The sequence below is a fragment of the Drosophila virilis genome, chromosome 6 (assembly GCF_030788295.1).
Source record: "Drosophila virilis strain 15010-1051.87 chromosome 6, Dvir_AGI_RSII-ME, whole genome shotgun sequence".
NCBI classification, from domain to species: Eukaryota; Metazoa; Arthropoda; class Insecta; order Diptera; family Drosophilidae; genus Drosophila; species Drosophila virilis.
This window is the reverse complement of record NC_091548.1, coordinates 1,463,985-1,483,784: the sequence shown is the minus strand read 5'-3', so window position 1 is coordinate 1,483,784 and position 19,800 is coordinate 1,463,985. Positions and strand designations below refer to the sequence as shown.

Genomic DNA, 19,800 nt, shown 5'->3' with positions numbered 1-19,800 from the left:
GGAAGCGCGGCTTTGCTGTATGCCAATTGGTTTGCTCTGATGGTTCCGAAGGACCAGCTTTGTTTACAGCGCGAACACGGAATTTATATTGCTGACCCTCTTCAAGCTTTTTAACGACACCCTTGCAAATTGGACCTTCTGTTTCTGAAGCTTTCACGAACTCCCCAGAATCTTTGTCCATAACCTCAATGATATAATTCGTGATGGGAGTGCCTCCATCACGGATTGGCGGTTCCCATTTTAATTTAACATGGTGCTCATCCCAATCCTCAAGTTCTGGAAGGCCAGGCGGAGCAGATATATCAAATGGATTCTTAGCAGTAATGGCCGATTCTGTTTCGAGTGGTTCCGACTCGCCCTCTTCATTAAGGGCCCTAACTCTGAATTGATATCGATGATTTGGATCCAAACCTTTAACATCGAACTCTGTCTTCTCGGGATCTACAGTTCCACATGGTACCCATTTACCAGTTGCTGTATCCATTTTTTCGATAGCATAGCCTGATAGAGGTACTCCTCCATCGTCTTTGGGTTTCTTCCATTTCAGCTTGCAACCTTCTTTATGTATATCAGACACTTCCAAGGGTCCTTCAGGCTTTGCTGGTTTATCTAATATAATTACTTCAACTTCAGCCTCGTCAACACCATTTATATTTTCAGCTTTGAGCTTATACACTCCAGTGTCTTTTCGTGTTGTGTCCAATAATACGAGTTTTGTATTATAATCATCATTATCTAATCGCAACTGTCCACTAGGTGTCACTTCTTTTTCTTTGAAGGACCAAGTTAGAGTAGGGGCCGGCTCTCCTTTAACATCTACATCAAACTTAACTGTTTGTCCAGCTCGTACTTTCACGGGCTTCATTTTTTCGCGGTTTATAGATGGCTTCACTATAATTAGTGTATTACAAATTTATTATTTGATATTCTATATGATTAAATATTTGACTAGCAATAGACATACAGAAAGGGAAATTAAAGAATCTCTACTACGAGCATTGATGGCAAATAAAATGAATGTTTGGCTTAACATAAAAACAAGCATATGCATATACGTACCAGAAATCAAAAATGAAAAATAAATATTATCATATTATTCAGCAAATAAGCAAATCATTATCTCTCATCCTGTTATTATTTAAGCTAAAAAAAGGAATCCAAAATTTGAGTTCTTACGATTTCTTGGTTTCGCCAAATGAGGTTCCGTTGGATCGCTGGGCTCACTAGTTCCGGCCTTATTAATTGCACGAACACGAAATTGATACACGTTTCCTTCGGTAAGGCCATCGACAATTGCCTCAGGTGCAGGCGTCTAAATATTGCATGTAAACATAAAATGTTTGCAAGTTATATATGCAGATGAACAAATGCAGTACTTAATCAGTGTACAACATACTCTGTATAAAAGTAACACTTACATTCGTGGTGAAGACTTCATCCCAAATGGGTGAAAATTTATCCTTCTTTTCAATGATATATCCAGTGATTGGCGCACCACCATCGTGCTTTGGAGCATCCCACTTTAGCTTAACCATATGCTCATTGTAATCATCTATCTTTGGAGTACCTGGCTTACTGGCAGCATCATATGGGTTCTTTGCTAATATACTTCCATCGGTCTCTAGAGGCTCGGATTCACCTTCCTCATTGATGGCTTTAACCCTAAACTGATATTCATGGCCTTCCTGAAGGCCCTTGACATCAAATTCGGTATCATTTCCGGAGGCTCGACCGACAGGTACCCATCGACCTTGTTTCTTATCGAATTTTTCGACTTGGTAAGCCGTGATGGGTTTACCACCATCATCATCTGGCTTTTGCCACTTCAATTTACAACTATCTTTGGTAATATCTTTTACAGCTAAAGGACCCTTTGGTTTACCGGGAGGAGCTAAAACATTTACTTCAACGTCTGCTTCATCTTCACCATGTTCATTTACGGCACGAATCTTATATGTGCCCGTATGCTTTCTTACAGTATCAATTATAGAAATTTTTGTATTGTGAGGAATATTTTGAATTTCGCAATTGGTTGGCAGGTCCTCAGGCTTGAGCTCTTTGTCGTTTTGATACCATGTTATTGTTGGAACAGGTTCACCGCGTACATTCACATCATACTTTATGGGCTTACCAGCGCGAATTAACAGGGGCTTTAAATTAGACCTATCTATGCGAGGTTTCACTATAAAACAATACACATTTATTAGTAATCTACATATGCTAGTTGGGAACGTGTATTCAAAATATTGTTTCTTGACTCATTGCCTTCAAAAATATCAGATATTAACTCTGTCAGACAATCAATATATACAAACATATATACTTACATTTTTTGTACTTGGCCACCTGCGGAACGCTCGCGTCTGATGGTGGAGAAGGACCGGCTTTGTTGACTGCAATGACACGGAACTGGTATTCACCGTATTCTTGCAGACCAGCAACTGCAGCTTCTAATTGGTCACCAGGGATTTCCAAAGCCTTTTCCCAATCTGGCTTGTTTTTATCCTTCTTTTCAATGATATATTTTTGTATTGGGGCACCGCCATCGTTTTTGGGAGGTGTCCATTTTAGGCTGATGCTCTGATTATCATAATCAATAACTTCAGGAGTGCCTGGTTTATTAGGTTCATCAAATGGATCCTTGGCAACAACTCCTACAAGCGTTGTCAGGGGCTCAGATTCGCCCTCCTCATTGACAGCAGATACGCGGAACATGTACTCGGAACCGGGATTTAAGCCTGTAACATCAAAGCTTGGCGGTTCCTTTTCACCTGGTGAACGGCCAACTCTGACCCATTTGCCTGTTGCTGTGTCCATTTTTTCGACAACATACTCCTTGATAGGTATGCCTCCATCATCTTCAGGCTTTTTCCACTGCAACTTACATCCAGTTGCTGTGACATCGCTGACAGCAAGAGGTCCTTTCGGAGAACTGGGCTTACCAAGAACCACTAGCTCAACAGTCTCGCGGTCAACCCCATTGCGGTTTTCCGCCTTCAATGAGTAAAATCCACTGTCTTGGCGTTTAGCATTCATGATAACAAAGTCCGTGTGATAATCTACGTTCTCAATACTTATACGATCCCCAGTTGTTAGCGCAATATCATCACGCCAACTCCAGTGCAGTTCAGGTACGGGCTCGCCGGTAATATCAACCGACCACTTGTGTGTACGTCCGCTTTTGATTGTCACTCGCTTGAACGTCGATCTATCAATTTGTGGCTTAACTATAGGTTTATACGACAAGAATTTTTGTTATTCAAAAACAACGTTAGCTTCAAAGTCATAATATTTGGGAGAATCATTGCTAATTTATTAAAATACGTACATAATAAAAGCGCTAGCAGTGAGGCAAATGCGATATGCTGTAAAAATAATTTATTTGAGCGAGTGCATAGATATTATCAAATGTTGAACATATATTCGAGATTTTCAACCTTGTTCCATCTTAGCCAATGTCGCGAACAGAGAACCTTTCTCTTTTATACCCTTATACCCATTTTTAATGGGTTCAGGGTATAAACCAAACGTATGTAACAGGTAGATGGAAGCATCTCCAACACCATAAAGTATATATATTCTTGATCATCCATGTCCGTCTGTCTGTCTGTCCGTCTGTTCGTCTGTCCGTCTGTTCGTCTGTCCGTATGTATGAATGATGTAGGTGCCTGCGCAGATCGAGTTTGTTTCCGATAATTGATGACTTACTCCAAGCAATCGATAAAAATCGATAGCGATATCCTGTTTTTTGGGCAACTTTGGTAAATAATAAGAGCTAGAGTCACCAAAGTTGACATATAGCTTCTAAAATAAAATATATATATATTCTTTTGATGTTAGAAGAAGAGGGTTCAGGGTAGTCGGGAGCTCCCGACTAGAACCTCTTACTTGTTTTGCTTTGAGCCTTGTTTCTTAATGATTTTGTTTAAGCGTTCTAAAAAAAGGCTTGGAGTTTTTTTTCAAGTACTTTATAAAAAAAAAATATGACTACAAATGGCTGATAGTCGAACATATACAATACGACCATGTTGTGAAAAAAGCTGTTGCGCACCAATTCTGAAAGCAATATTTTTTAGCATGTGCATTGATAGTATGTTAAGCCAAAGCAAAATGGACAAAATGTACTACAAAGAGATTATAGGTGCAGCCAAGCTTAATTCATGTATCTTATAATATAACTTACGGTTTTTATGCTTGCAAAGATGATTGTCAGTCGGTTGAGAAGGTTCCGAAGGACCAGCCTTATTGACGGCACGCACTCGGAACTGATATACCATTTTTTCCTTAAGGCCCTCCACCTTACATTCGGGTGTTGGATCCTCTGTTTTAGCTACTTCACTCCATGTAGGCGAGAATTTGTCCTTAAATTCAACAACGTAATGGGTAACAGGACGTCCGCCGTCAGATGGTGGGCGTTTCCACTTAAGCGAGACACTCTTATTATCGTAATCATCAATTACGGGTTGGCTGGGTGGACTTGGTGGATCATAGGGATTCTTGGCAAGAATCGCGTCGGTTGTCTCCAGTGGCTCGGACTCACCCTCTTTGTTGATAGCTTTGACGCGGAATTTATATTTCTTGTTTGGAGTAAGACCCTTAAAGTCAAATGAGGTTTCGTCTGGACCAACTTCGCCGGAGGGTATCCAACGTCCAGTCTCTTCATCCATGCGTTCGAGGGCATATCCCGTAATTTCACAGCCACCATCATCTGGGGGTCGTTTCCACTTCATCTTAATGCGATGAGCACGAACCTCCTCTGGCTCAAATGGACCACCTGGTGCTAACGGACGATCTAAGACCACAACTTGTGCTTCAGATTCAATTGTTCCCGAACTGTTCGTCAATACCAGTTTATATTTGCCAGTGTCATTACGCACAGATTTTTTGATAGTTATCGATGAGTTGCGTTCAAGCTGTTCGAGACAGATACGCTGATTATCAAACTTCAGCGGTTCATTGGACTTTATCCAACTAGCTACTGGTTCTGGTTCGCCATCGTATTTAATATCATAGCGTATGGTCTGTCCCTTTTTCACAGTAATATTTTTAAGACCATCACCAACCAGAAAAGGTTTAACAAATCGACATTTGGCTATAATGGGTTTAGTCTTGTCGCTAGGCTCGCCAGGACCTGCCCGATTAACAGCACGGACTCGAAATTCGTACTGTTGGCCCTCCTTAAGATTTTCAACTGTGCCCGTTCTAGCATCTCCCGGCACTTCTCTGCCGGGTACCCAATCATTTGAAAATTTCTCTTTGTATTCAATAACATAGGATGTAATTGGATCGCCACCATCACTATCTGGTGCCTCCCACTTAAGATCAGCGTGATCCTTATCCCAGTCGGTAAGGTCAACGGCCTTGGGTTTGCCGGGCTCATCCCATGGATCTTTCGCAAGTATGGAGTTTTTAAATGTTGCCGGATCAGATGGACCAAGTTTGTTTACAGCACGAATGCGGAATCTGTACTGCTTCTTTGGCACCAAGTCATCAATCTTTTTGAGACGTGGTTCATTTGGTAGAACCTCAGCGACAGGTTCCCAGCCCTGTTTTTTGCTCAAGTCTTGCCGTTCGATAACATATTTTGTAATGGGAGAGCCACCATCATCTGTCGGTGGCTTAAAGTTAACTACACACGATGTTTGATATACGTCGGTGACATCAACATCTTGTGGTGGCTGTGGAACGTCTTGGCAAATAATGTTAACATCCTTAGTATCTTCGCCTTGTGCATTTGAAATTTTTATCTGATAAGGTCCCGATAAATCCCTTGATGGTTTCTTAATCTTAAACGTGATTTTATCATCGGTTATCGCAACCTCGACATCCTTAAGAGGTAAAGGCTTTCCGTCTTTAATTAATTTTCCCTCTACTGGTGTTTGCTTAGTACCGCTTACTATATAAACACACACAAATATATATATAAATAAATATTAATATATATACATAAACAGACAAACGAAAAATACAAATGTATATGTATTCGGCTAGTTATTGCTATCCAAAAAAATAAATTATACAGATATATATATTCGTGATAATAAGTATCGATAGCCAGATCGACATAGGAGCAGTTCCTCATTTTAAAGTTATCCGAATAAGATCGACTCGGCTATTGATGCTGACAAAGAATATGCGATACACAACTGTGTTATTATTAATTACCTTTGTATGGCACCTCAATGACAACTGGCGCACTAATTGGTTCTGCAAACTCATCCGGACAGTCAATATTGGGTCTGCTTTCCCCCTTTCGTACGGAAAGCTTACACGTTGATGTTAGCTGTCCTGATTCACAGGTAATTTCACCTGCGTCGGATAAGTCTAGACCGTTGAAAACCAGCTGGTGTTTGCCACCGCCCAAGTTCTTGATTTCAATGCGCTCGTTGGGTACTATTGGTTCGCCATTGAACTTCCAGTCACATGGCGCTGTCTGGTCCTGCAGCTCGACATCTAACACTAGTTTTTCTCGCTCCACAGCATCAGTGTCCTTAAGTTTCTTGTTAAATCGGTTTTGATCTTTAATATAATTATTTGACAGCAATTAAAACATATATTCGTGAAGCTTTAATATACCATTATTATGTACGTTCATTTCGAAATGTTTACTCACAGTTTATGATTATCTCTGCATCAGTTTGATCAGCATTGGTTGTACACTTGAACTGACCGGCATCAGTTACTTTACAGTCCTTGATAATAAGCTTCCGCTTGCGGCCATCCTTGACAACTTGCATTCGCTTGTCTGGCTTAATTTCCTCACCATTGCGGAACCATTGAACATCGCCTTGAGCATCGTCAATTTCGCAAGCAAGCGTTACTGTGTCCTTCTCAACGCACTGTTGAGATTTGAGCACCTTGACAAATTTATATGGGTACTCAACTATCTTTAGGGCACATTCTGTTTTATCTGGTTGCTTGTCCAATTGGCATCTGTATTGGCCAGCGTCCTCCAAAACGGACTCTTTGATAATGAGCTTTAGATTGCCATTAATGTCTTTCGAGATCAAATAACGTGGATCATCAGATTCCAGCTTTTGGTTGTCCTTAAACCAACTGACATTCGCCATGCTGCTGCTAACGGAGCACTCCAGAGTCGTTTCATGCCGTGTAAAACCTTCTAGTTTCTTTTTGAGAGGCTTCGTAAATGTATATGTGGGATCAGCTTCCTCGACATTAAGGAATGCCGTACTAGACACACCGCCGATCTCAATTGTGTATTTACCACTATCTTCTACCTTTGGTGTACTAATAATCAGCTGATATGTATCATTCTCCTGTTTGAATTTGAATTTGCTGCCTGTAAACACCTCCTATTAGAAGTTCATAATTTTAAAAGCTTAGTATTTTTAAATAAATGGTCAGCCATGTAAATTGAAATTATTTATAACAGCTCCAAGCTTTTAATAAAATTTACTTTTATACATATGTACTTAATACTTACATCCTTTCTGAATAGCCATTTGGGTTTGCAATTGGGTTTGCTGAATCTCGCCTCGAATACAACCTTCTTATCCTTGCCTTCCTTAGCGAACTGATCGATCAGTGGACTAAGGAAAGATTCTACCTTCTGATGTTGTTTGTTGTTGTATGTTTATATTTTTGTTTTTTTTTTTTTGCGTTGTCAAAAATGGGTAAAGACGTCAAACGACAACAAATTTGATATACGATTAATCAGCATTGATTCTCAAATGCAATGTACTTATAAGTAATAAATAGCAGAGATATGTGGACATTTATAAACTCCAAGTTTTGACGTTGCCGTTTTTTCTTTGTCGCAAACATATATGTGCTATTTATAAACATTAGTGGTACGGCTTATGATAATAATTAGAGCAATTTCATTTATTAAAAATTAAAATAATGAAATGTAATAAAACAAAGATCCAAAAAACAATATTTTGTTTGGTATACATTGTTAATCAGCCGAGCAAAAGGCATTTTTTATAAGTAAGTACCTGCACCCATTTCTCTTTCAGGTATTTCAATAAATTGTGCCCATTCACATGTGATACACTAATAGTTATTATATATGTACTCACATATAATAATTATATATATATATATACACATTTTTAAATGGCCACAACTTATTGTCATACTAAGTTTACGAGTTCTATATATAAAAGTACTTTGTTATTTGTAAGTTTTAAATAGTCATGCAGATTTGAAATTAGCTAATCTGCATATTATCACTAACCAAACAACATATGTTGTTTGGTTACTGATATTATTGAACAAAAATTATTAAAACCCATAAGGTTAGTTTCGGTTGGGTCGTATATCGAATTGTTATTTATTTATTGATAACCGATAGCAAATTTATCGAGTACTTTCAAAAAAACAACTCTTTTAATGGTAATGTCTTAACTTATGGATGATTGAATAAGATGTATGCAAATATGGATCACAGATTTATGTAAAAATATGAGTGTCAAAATAGAGACATACATATGAATATATGTATGTCATTCTGTTGTATTATAAGAATAACTCCAAGTAGGTAACAAAATTCAAATGCCCTGTCAAAGACGCTAGCAAAGAAGAATAAGTAAATTAACATGAAAGCTTTTTCTATTAAATTTCAAACGAATTTTGGCAAACTGTACCGATAAAGGTCTTGGCTTGTCTCTTCTAAAAAATATCGACATATAAAAATCCGTGTTTCAAACCAAAATCGTCAAAAAACAAGAGTTTCCTTTTGACTGAAAAAGTAATTTGTAGTACATAAAAATGTAAATTATTGATTGAATTTATATTTGTGGGTTATAAGTATTTAGGTAAATATCTCATAATTGTAAACCGCACCTCCTCACGTCGAAACGGATGTAACGTCGGCCAATCGGGGATCAGCTCAGCTAGGGATGGTCTACGTGATGTTGTCGCCTGTATTGCATATTACACAACATACATAGTGAAGAGATAATGTAGTACTTATAACATTACCAATTGATTTTGCAATTTATTTGCGAATATTCTACTTTAAAATTGACGATATAATTGAACGGCTAACCTAAAAATCCATTTTTGAGTTGAGGCTGTCCATTACAAATATGGCTAACATGTATTTTTATTATATTGTTTCATGAATTAAGCTATATGATCTGAGGTTGTTCAAATAGTAGGTTTTAGTAAATAAATTGAGCTATTAATAATTTTCTTTTGTTAAACTCTCTGCGTAAGATTTGTTACGAAATGAAGATTCTGATTTTGCCAAGCTTATACTAATATATGAAATTGTTGAGCTATCAATATGCATATAACGGTCTATAATTTAAATGGAGTTTTGCCTACGGCTAATTAAACGAAATTAATATGTAAATTACTTAATTTATATAGTTCAACTACTGTATTTGCTTAAAAATGTTTAAAACTAAATTATGCATTAGTTACAAACAAAAATGATCAAAAGCTTTGATCTCTGGGACAGACAGACATATATATATATATATATAGAAATTAAGGATCAGACACATACAAAATTGAACGGAAAACTTTGGTATCTGGGACTGACAGACGATTATGTATATGTAACAACTTGATATTGGCTGCAATTCTAAAAGGTAGCTAATGCAATATATAATATGAAAAAATATTTTAAGGAAGATAGGTAATTTTTGTAAATAAGCTATCAGTATATCAATATTTCTGCGCTTGTTATGTGCTTTTGTTTTTTTTTTTTTCGGAATGCGATCTGCAACTTTTAATGGATTACCACAGTATAGCTCTATGAGTAAGTAATAAAGCAAATTAAGTAAGCCGAAAACAATCTGCTTCTTACCCTTTCGACTTTCTTTAAAGCCGGTAATGGTTTTTCAGTTTCTTTAAGATCGCCCCAATTGGGGTCTTGTTCTTCTTTGTCCCATTTTTGATAACGACGTTTCTTTAACATGGCACGGAAATCCATGCCACTAGAATCTGAGACATATAACTGCATCTCGGCCGAGTCCTCGCCGTGTATATTGGAAACAACAACCTTATATTTGCCCTCATCGTTGGGCTTGCACTTACGCATGCATAATGTGATTGTGTTCGTTTGTCCATCTGTGAGGAACTTGTACCGACCACCTTCAATAATCTCTGTAACTCCTTTGTAGAATTTGAATGTGGGAGCTGGGTTACCCTCGACACCAACTGTAAGGTAGGCCGTCGAGTCTACAAAAATACATGGGTACAAAACAAAATAGGTTTACATAATGTATTGGTTAGCCACTTGTGCGAGTACATAATAGTGCATATCCACACATATACCGTATACCGATACATATAAATACATTCCGTACCTTTAACGAGTAAGTGATTTTTTTTGCTCTTAGTACATCGTAAACTATGTACGAATGATATACATACCTTCAACCGCGGAGTATGATTCTTGAACATCGATAATTGTAGGTGGACCACCATCGCCGATATCGCGCAGTGGCGTAGATGGTTTATTTATAAGATCTTCCAAATCCTGAACGCTGGGTCTGCGTACATCAATAGAGGGACGTCTCCGCTTTTGTGGGTAATTACATGATGATTACGATGAACAAAAATGGGCGCAAAGTGTTTTCAGACACAAACAGAAAAAAACATAAACATAGAAAAGACAGATAGTTAATATATTTTGTACTTTTCAGTGAAGTAAGTACATAGCATATTTAAATCGTAAACATTGTTATTCACTCGTCAAAATACGGATTATATACAAAAGAAAAATCAAAACGCATACTGCATACTGCGGAGTTGGGTAAATATTTTGAATTATGTCATCTACTAAACGGAACATCAACGTCTACAACACAATCTTAAGTCTACCATGAAACACTTTTGAAGTAACTTTCATACGATGCAACGTAAATTTAAGCTAATACGCGAATACAAAAGTTTTAGATAACTTGGTAATGGATTTTAGTTATAAGTCAAGTGATAGATAGTTAAGATGAGGAATGAATTTGTTTTAAATCATGTTAAAATTGTTGGATTATCTTAAAGATTAGTAAGTTTAATTGTTTAATAAAAATATTCTTGTGTTCGTTAACAGTTTCTAAAACTTAAACTGGATATGTACCCATTAATTTTGAAGATTGCATTAATATTCCCTTTTCTAAAATAAATACGTTTTATTAAGTAAGTAACGCAATCTGCAAAGTAAAAAAAAAAAACACAGTACCCCAAAAAAAAACCACCCAAAAGTATATACGTGTATTATTTACATAGAAAGGTTGAAAATTTGGGTCAATCACAAGTAAATTTACAACCGTACAAATGTACGGAACATTTTATACATACATGTATAAAGATATGTATATGCAATGCGCTCGTATTGGTATTCGTGATTTGGTTGCTTCAATATTTACAAAATATGAATCTTAAATGTTATATACGTCTTTCATAAAATTATGTTTCAAATCAGTCACCAACAAGAACACAAGCAATAATAATTGAAAGTAAATGTGATCATTAGATCACAATTTAAGACCTGTTTTGTGTCCCCCATTTCGCCGGGTCGCTGCTGTTTTTGCTATCAAGATCAAAAAAAAAGGATATAAATAAATGCCCGGATGTACAAATAATTATACCTATGTATTCATGCAGTACGGGTAATTTAGAATCTGATGTGAGTAAGACCAAAATGTAAGAATTTTCCTCAAAGCCTTGTAGGCGTCGTCCTTTTATGCGGCATTATCATTATTTCTCTAATATATTTTTCATATAAGGTGTAGCTATAGTAAATGTCATTTAATTCAGGCAAATAAAATTACATATTTTTTTAATCGGGTTAGTCTAATTTTTTTTATAATCCGAAATATTGCGTTGGTTTATTCAGGGCACACTTGAGCTGCACCCAAGGGTATATACGTATATAATTAGAACAGTATTTCTTTGTTTTAATAAACGCAAATCTGCTTTGGTTTAATGGCAGTCATTAAAAATTCAAAGATGCCAAAAAAATTTAATTACAATTTTTATATTAGTAGCTTCACTGAGTGGCTCATTAAGGAATAATTTAAATAGATGCAGATTTATGAATTTTGTTTTGTGTGTATGGATTTGTTTCTATATTCTATGTTACGATGAGCCGTTCAATACGCATCTACTTGACATCATTTCATATTTTAAACATTTACTAATTTTAAATCATTCTAACTTTATCATTAAGAGTTTATGTTCTTCGGCAGTATCAATGGTGTATGTAAGTCTATGTCTAAGTCTGTGTAATCAAGTCTTTAGGTATTTCGGATCGGGCCACTATCTAAGTTATTTGTTTTTCAAAACACATTGCCCAAACAGGTTTTCTTGTTTACCCTAACCTCTCTACCTAAGTATATACTATATACATACAATTATTATTGGAGTTATTCCATATAGTTCTGTAGCTCACTGTAAGGAAAGCCTTACTGCTTTTTATGAAATATCTTAGCCAACATCAGCAATTTTAAGTTTGACAATTGTTCTCACTTATATACATAACCGTAACCTCTATATATCTATTTGACCGCGTTTCGAAGATATCAAGAAATTAGTAGTTTGAAATTATTTACCACTTATTAGAATTCTTAAGACTAATGTATAAGTATCCGTATGTATGTGTGTGTGTATTTGTTGTTATTAATTACGTTCGTTCTATAGATGTATTTGAAAATGATGTGATAGTCGTAGTAGTATTTGTATTCTGTTTGTTGTATATGAATTTGGGCTCGCAAGTCTTATGCAAGTAATAGATATAGTGCAAATGTTTTGATTTTTGGTGCAATATCAGGGTGCTGGTGTGTGGAATTTGAGATTTACCGAGCATCTCACAATAAGTTTGTTAAGGGAAATATGATCAAACACTACGAATGAAAAGAAAAGCACAACTAACTCTCACCTGTCCTTCACCAACCTCGCCTGGCCTCAACAACTGTAATATTGGTTTTAAATTGAATTAAAAATACTGGACAACATTTAATTGCATTTCAATTTGTTAGTCGACTGAGGGGTGCCAGATAATGTCTTAAATTGGGCTGTCTAAAATGTATGTGTATAAACATGAACTTAGGGCATGTTGATGAAAGGGAACGGCTTAATAAGTTTTAATTTTCGAATGAAAATCGCCGAATATAAATAACATATAGGACGATGAGTGTTAGTTCATAGGTATAACACAAGTCCAGTGGAGAAAATAAGTAACGCCACTTACATATGCTCATATGAATTTTTTTTTGGCTAATCAAAGTAACGAAACCACTAAAAAGACCTTACATAGTTACATCAAAATATTCTGAAATAGCTCGATATAAAGGCCTAGGTACGACTGAACTGCACGCGTTTATTATGCCTTTCACTCGCGACAGACAGAACTGAATGTTAATTAATTTGCTCTGAATCTCGTGCCCAATGCCCCTGGTTTGCACATATAGTATCATACATATTTATTGCAGCCGTTCCCTTCGATCTAATCGCTTCTACATATAGATAGATTGGTATTTTAGAGTATTTATTTTTAAATATTTTGTAGAATGCCAAGTTTATCGCTAGTACCCCCGACGTCATTCATTAAGAAAATGTGCACAGATAAAGTATTTTTTAATGCATTTCTCAAATTCTAATATTTTGAATTATTGTACCCTTGTAGAGGGTATTATATGCTTGTCATAAGATGTGTAACGCATAAAAAGAGATCTCTCCAACCCCAATACATGTCGTATATTCTAGGTCAATATCAACAGCTGAGTTGAAATAGCCATAGTAACGATCGATCGGAAGGTAGTTTCAAATATGAAAAAAAGCTCTGTTTTCTAAGATATTTTAATCATAATCAGCATTTACACGTTTCACTATCCCACATGTATGTAATAGGTAAATGTCGATAAGGGTATTTAATCTTCGGCGTGTCAAAGTATCATTACTTTATCGTTTACATATAAATTATGCTTCAAAAGAATAATATGAGTGCCAAAGTTTGGTATACATAATCACATTCACAGGTGCAATGTGTGCTGAAGAAATATCGCACTTGCTTTTGCTTTTTGCAAAAAAGAAAAAGAAAAACGAAAGAACTATTATTAGCGCTCTTATATGATTGGACAAGAAGAAGGCCATTTTATGCTGCAGTACATCCATATATATATTTATATGTATAAGTATATATATATATATATATATAAGTATATAAATATTTTTTACCAAAATTTTGCTATCGTTTGAAAGCTTTTAAGCTAAAATGAAAAATTTTGGTTCGTAATTATTTTTTTTTACAGGTAGTGTAACGTTAATTAACCCTGTCGTTAGAGATGGATATCACCTTAATATATTTGTTTTTCTTATATAAAATTAAGCAGAACACCATCTTTGGTGTTAGGAAGAAACTTTAAGTGGAACGTATATAATCTTCACTTTTGTATGGATAAAAACTTACATCTAAATAAATATGTAACTTACACTATCCTACGTGTGGTGAATAACTATATTTTACTCTGTAAGGAGGATGAGCTCCATACTCATTTTTGTGTGAGCACATCGATTAAGTTTTGCATGAGTGGTAACAAATCTTTAACCTCTTAGTCTATAAATTTATATCGCATATTTCATGTATATTTAATTTTCCAACTAGCTGAGAAGCGGCTTTTAGAATATTTGGAATGTCTTACCCGTGTATCCATGACTTCGCCGGGGCGGAGTTTCTTCTGTGGAATTTGTTTGTGTATTTGTTGAATGACAAACAATCAAATGCATGTACATATATTTCGTGCAAGTGTATGTGTGTAAATATGCCAGATGATTGTTGTTGTGGGTTGGTTGTAGGCAAGGGGGTGGCGTATTTGTTGGATGTTGGTTTTGTTGATCGGTTGCAGACGCAGGAATAGGCATAATCAAATGGGCACCAAAATGGTTTGTAGTTGGTTCAGTTTAATGATTTAATAATGTTGTTTGATCGGTTGTTGGTGGTTGGTTTGTTTGTTTGTTCGTTTGTTTATGGTTGTTTTTGTTGTTTAGTTTGTGGATAATATTCATACATGGTACATAGAAGGGAACATAGGAAATACATAAATGTCATTAGGCACATTACTGTGAGATACTACAACTACTCGTAATAATTAAAAAAAAGTAATACACATAATGTAAATATAATATTACATACAGGCAATCGGTTATAAACAATTAACTGAGTATCTAATACTTATATAATTATTGAATTCGTATATCTTTAATTATAACAATAGAAATCATCAGTAATACCATTGTTATTCAAGTATATATACTCGAGAACATACATACATATATCAGCTTATAACAACCTTGAAACCCTCTACACGGCTTTTTTTAAATAATGTGAGCCGTTATATAAGCCTCTACTCGTGTCTTAATTTTACCTTACAACTACCTTCTCAAAATATAAATATAGTATCTATTTGGTGAGGCTCACAGAAAATTTGACCCTGTCAGTTTCCACTTTAAGTGAACTTTTCAAATAATTTTGTTGACTGTTAACAGATGATTTTTAACTTCAGTTTTTGTGTATGCTCAAATTCTAGAAAGCCATTCAATGTGCGAAAACTAATTAAGTTGCTAGCAAAAAAACGATATATATATATATATACGACAGATGGCATTAGATATATGTGAAAATAAATTAACTAGCTGATTCAGGCCGTTTTGAAATGTTCTTGGAAAGCTTTTCATATATTTTATAATTTAGTTTTGCTCGATTCCATTAATTGGGAAATAAGTTTTAGAGAATCCCTGGCAGTTGTCATTAACTCCGCCAAAAACATACGAAAACGGCCTTTAAAGTGCTTCCAAATAAATTTATATTTATTTGCCCACAGAATGTGAAAGTTCTTTATTTTCTATAATAACGACTACGCAAGCAAATATTACAGGGTAAATTAGAAAAGGAAACTTTACTACAAGCATCTATATTCACTTTTCAGATTCTATCAAATTTAATCTTTTGGAAAAAAAGTGTCTTTTCGGTAGGCACACCCAACATTGCAAACATAATATTGATAGGAATTGGGATTTTAAATTTTAATTTATTACATATATATACGTATGCGGCAGACATACATGTGGTATACAGTTTGCATTCTAAAGAATTCTAAAAGGTCTACAGTGAAATTACTCCATTGGGTGAACCGACCGAACAAAATGTACATGATACTTAGTATGTAAAGATAAGCGATATTTTTGTATGTCTTCTTCTATAAGCCCATTATTTGGAAATTGGCAAATAATAATACGATCGAGATTATACAAGTCATACTATATCGCTCATATGTGTGTTCAATATATGACAGACAGTAGTGATCCCATGTCCAATGTCGTAATTATAATTTAGAAAATCATATCAATAAAAAGGTGAAAAAGGTAAAAAGTTCGTTTATAGTACATTAGATCACCACTGTGGGAAGTTTTTTTTTTTTGTCGAATTTAATAAATAAATGGTGTAACAATTTACCTCATCATTGATGATCAAGGAGGGTCGACGACCCGTGTCCGCTGGGGGAACTAGGGAGCCACGTCGACTGGGAGGCTCTGGTGCTAGGGACGGGCGCTTCTCTCGAATTACCTCGATCTTTGGTGGGTCACCAGGCGCTGGAGGTTGCATTTTGGGTACCTTTGGCTTTTCCTCCTAAATACAAAAAGTCATCAGTGAATATATATACTTGTTATAGTGTTCGAATAGGGCAAATAACGGATGGGTTATATAAATATTTGCACACTACACACCGGCAGGCAAATATAGATCATTTATAATTATTCATTTCTATACAGAATCATATCATCAACTACAAATACCCATCTTAACCGTGAATATATATACGCAAGAAATTGTTTGAATTCTTCTATATTAACACACTTTCAAAACCATAAGCTATATATTCTGGATTGTCTTTTCATTTCATGAAAATTTTGTGCTATATACTTCGATTTGCAGATACACCTTCTCAGTACGTACAGACAAATATAGAATGTATGGGATCTTATACTCTGTTCACAAAGTGAAGTAGTTACAATTATTATTTTTATAATCAGCCAAAGTAAACAAATATTTTAGTTGCTATTTAATCTAAGGACCTGTAATATTAAGATATAATTATACTCGTGTTCTGCCCCGACAAGTTTCTTCTCGAATTTCTTTTTTGGCTAGTTACGGGAAACAAGACTAATTGTTTGAGCTTCTATACCGATTAGTAGTATACATATATATTATATATATATGATTTTAGGTAATATAAAGTGTATGTATATGATTTTTTTGGAAAGTACCGACGACTAAGTACTTGTCAAGATTTGGTGTCTGCAATACGCACCGCATCTACGGTCAGTTTAAACACGGCTGACATCTTGACGAAGAGAATTCCTTTCCGTGTGCTTATATTCTATACTTCAATGGTTTAGTTAAGATTCCACAATTACTCAACGAATTCATTGCAAATGTATTTTGTTTTCATTAAATTCGATTCGAAGAAAAGTTGAAACGCGCTAAAATGTGATATAATTGCAACCGTTTGTCATGAACGACAAGAGGAGACAGACATCAAACATTGGGATGCGTATATGGTATATATGAGGTATATGCTCATATATTTTTGACAAAAGATTCTCAACGCATTAAAATATAAAAATAAAAATATGTTTATATATAGTATAAATATATGTATAGCGTATATATACTTTCATATTTATACATAACACAAATTGAATAACGAAACGAAATGAAACCAGCCTCCAATTCCGCAAAACCAGAATACATACACCTTTATATGCATATATTATATATTCTTTCTTGAACATTTGCTGTGATGCATAATAAAAATGAAACTACAAGGTTTCTGAATACATAATTACTAAAGAATGTTTGGTAAACTTACATAAATAAAATAAAACAAGTAAGAGGTTCTAGTCGGGAGCTCCCGACTGGGGAATACCCTGAACCCTCTTCTTCCAACATCAAGTGCATACATGTATATATTCTATTTTAGAAGCTATATGTCAAGTTTGGTGACTCCAGCTCTTATTATTTACCAAAATTGCCCAAAAATCAAGGTATCGATATCGATTTTTATCGATTGCTTGGGAACGGAGTAAGTTATCGATAATCGGAAACAAACTCGATCTGTGCAGGCACTAGGACCACATACATCTAAAATCAAGTCCCCAGCTCTTATAGGCTCTGAGATCCTTGCGTTCATACATACGGACAGACAGACAGACGGACATAGCCAGATCGACTCGGCTTGGTGCTGATTAAAAGTGTATATACTTAATGGGTTCAGGGTATAAATATAAAATATCGTATCCGCCCAGCACATAGATACATATAGCTATATATTTGTAAGCATATATGACATATATCTTTAAATAAAATAAATCACAAAACTGACAAATTTAAATTATGCAAGGCTACAGATATTTTCTTAACAAGAGGAGAACTTTACAAATTATAAACCATATTAATATTTTATCAGAGAAAATAGTTTTAACTACTCTGCTGTAGGCCTGATTTACGAAACCCCAAATCAATTATTTCTACAGACAGACGATTATGTTAAAATATAAACCTCTATTGACGCCAATTTAAAATATATACCAGACCGCAAGGTATATGCATTAGTTAATAATCAATTATTGTTATAGTGCTTCAAGAAATACCAATATGTTTTAAGTTTCTCACTGAATTAAAAGCTGACCAAAACTCTCTAAAACATAATTTTAATCGATATATATAAATTTCAAATATAAAATAAATTTTTGTTATTCTCATTTATTCGTGAGTACAAAAGCTCTCAAGCTAGATTTACCTTTGAATCTTCGACGGGTAATTTGACTTCAGGAGTATTTTGATCCGGGGACTTTACGACTGGTGTGGGTTTCTCGGATTTAGTTTTCTCAAACTCGATAGGCTCATATTTTTCTAACTTTGGGCGTTCATAATCGTCCACAATGGTTGCTAAGGCTTCAGGCTTTTTCATATCAGAAATTTGCGCCTTGGATGATTTTGTGGGATTAAAATTTTCCGTTATATTTGCCTTTACCAAGCGAAATGTTTTTTGTATACAGGGGAATAAATACCAAGTCAAAAATTAAATGACAGTTTTCATTTGATAAAAGCCAGCTACGCAGATAGAGATCAAGCAATTTGCAACAATTATGCATATACATATTCATATATAGCATAAAAAAATAATTGAAGACTGAGTTAAAAAGATTCGTAGATTTGTAATTCAGCGCAAAATTTAATAATTACGTTAATAAAAACGTTTGAGTGCTGACATATATATATATATATATATATATATATATATCTATCTTCATTGGAAATAGCTGTATATATATATACATATATATATATATATACAGCTATTTCCAATATATATATATATATATATATATATATATATATTTGGATATAGAGATCCGAAAAGTAGCTATTTCCAATGAAGATAAAGAGAGCAAAGAGAGAGCGAGAGACAGACAGATAAATTAGGGACGAGAGACAGAAAGAAAGAGCGAGAAATGCAGAGAGAGAGAGAGAGAGAGAGAGAGAGAGAGAGGGAGTTGTTGATATTTTATAGGAATTGTAAAAATCAGCATGGACCAGAAACTAGATTTAACTTTGACTTCTTCGTACTGGTACTTAGTTAAAGAACAAGAAATGAAAATTTTGCCTTGTCGTATATACTTCAGTTTTTTTATGAGGTCTAAGAGTGATTTTGTTTTTAGTATAAAACTGAAATAGTTTCCCAATTATAAAATTATCGAATTGTAAAAGATATAAGAGATTGCAAAATTAAGATTAAGATATATAGGAAATAGATCCAAAGCAAG

The 19,800-nt window shown here is 34.9% G+C and overlaps 1 protein-coding gene across 28 annotated transcripts in view; it reads right to left on the bottom strand.

Moving 5' to 3' along the window:
* The window catches only part of bt (projectin protein bent), a 55,186-nt gene that overhangs the window by 20,161 nt on the left and 15,225 nt on the right, over window positions 1–19,800 (bottom strand). For 13 of the 28 annotated variants that reach the window (XM_070210665.1, XM_070210681.1, XM_015168558.3 and 10 more), the window contains 15 exons: window positions 18,774–19,001; window positions 16,427–16,600; window positions 14,616–14,651; window positions 12,854–12,886; window positions 11,465–11,506; window positions 10,351–10,498; window positions 9,782–10,155; window positions 7,445–7,570; window positions 6,614–7,313; window positions 6,166–6,519; window positions 4,184–5,896; window positions 2,328–3,227; window positions 1,419–2,182; window positions 1,177–1,312; window positions 1–891 (listed from right to left, as the gene is read on the bottom strand). In XM_070210665.1, coding sequence (XP_070066766.1) covers window positions 1–891; window positions 1,177–1,312; window positions 1,419–2,182; window positions 2,328–3,227; window positions 4,184–5,896; window positions 6,166–6,519; window positions 6,614–7,313; window positions 7,445–7,570; window positions 9,782–10,155; window positions 10,351–10,498; window positions 11,465–11,506; window positions 12,854–12,886; window positions 14,616–14,651; window positions 16,427–16,600; window positions 18,774–19,001 — 6,619 coding nt within the window. Of the gene's footprint in view, window positions 892–1,176; window positions 1,313–1,418; window positions 2,183–2,327; window positions 3,228–4,183; window positions 5,897–6,165; window positions 6,520–6,613; window positions 7,314–7,444; window positions 7,571–9,781; window positions 10,156–10,350; window positions 10,499–11,464; window positions 11,507–12,853; window positions 12,887–14,615; window positions 14,652–16,426; window positions 16,601–17,282; window positions 17,435–18,773; window positions 19,002–19,800 lie in introns of those variants that run through there. The other 15 variants (XM_070210676.1, XM_070210677.1, XM_070210682.1 and 12 more) reach the window with 11 other exon arrangements.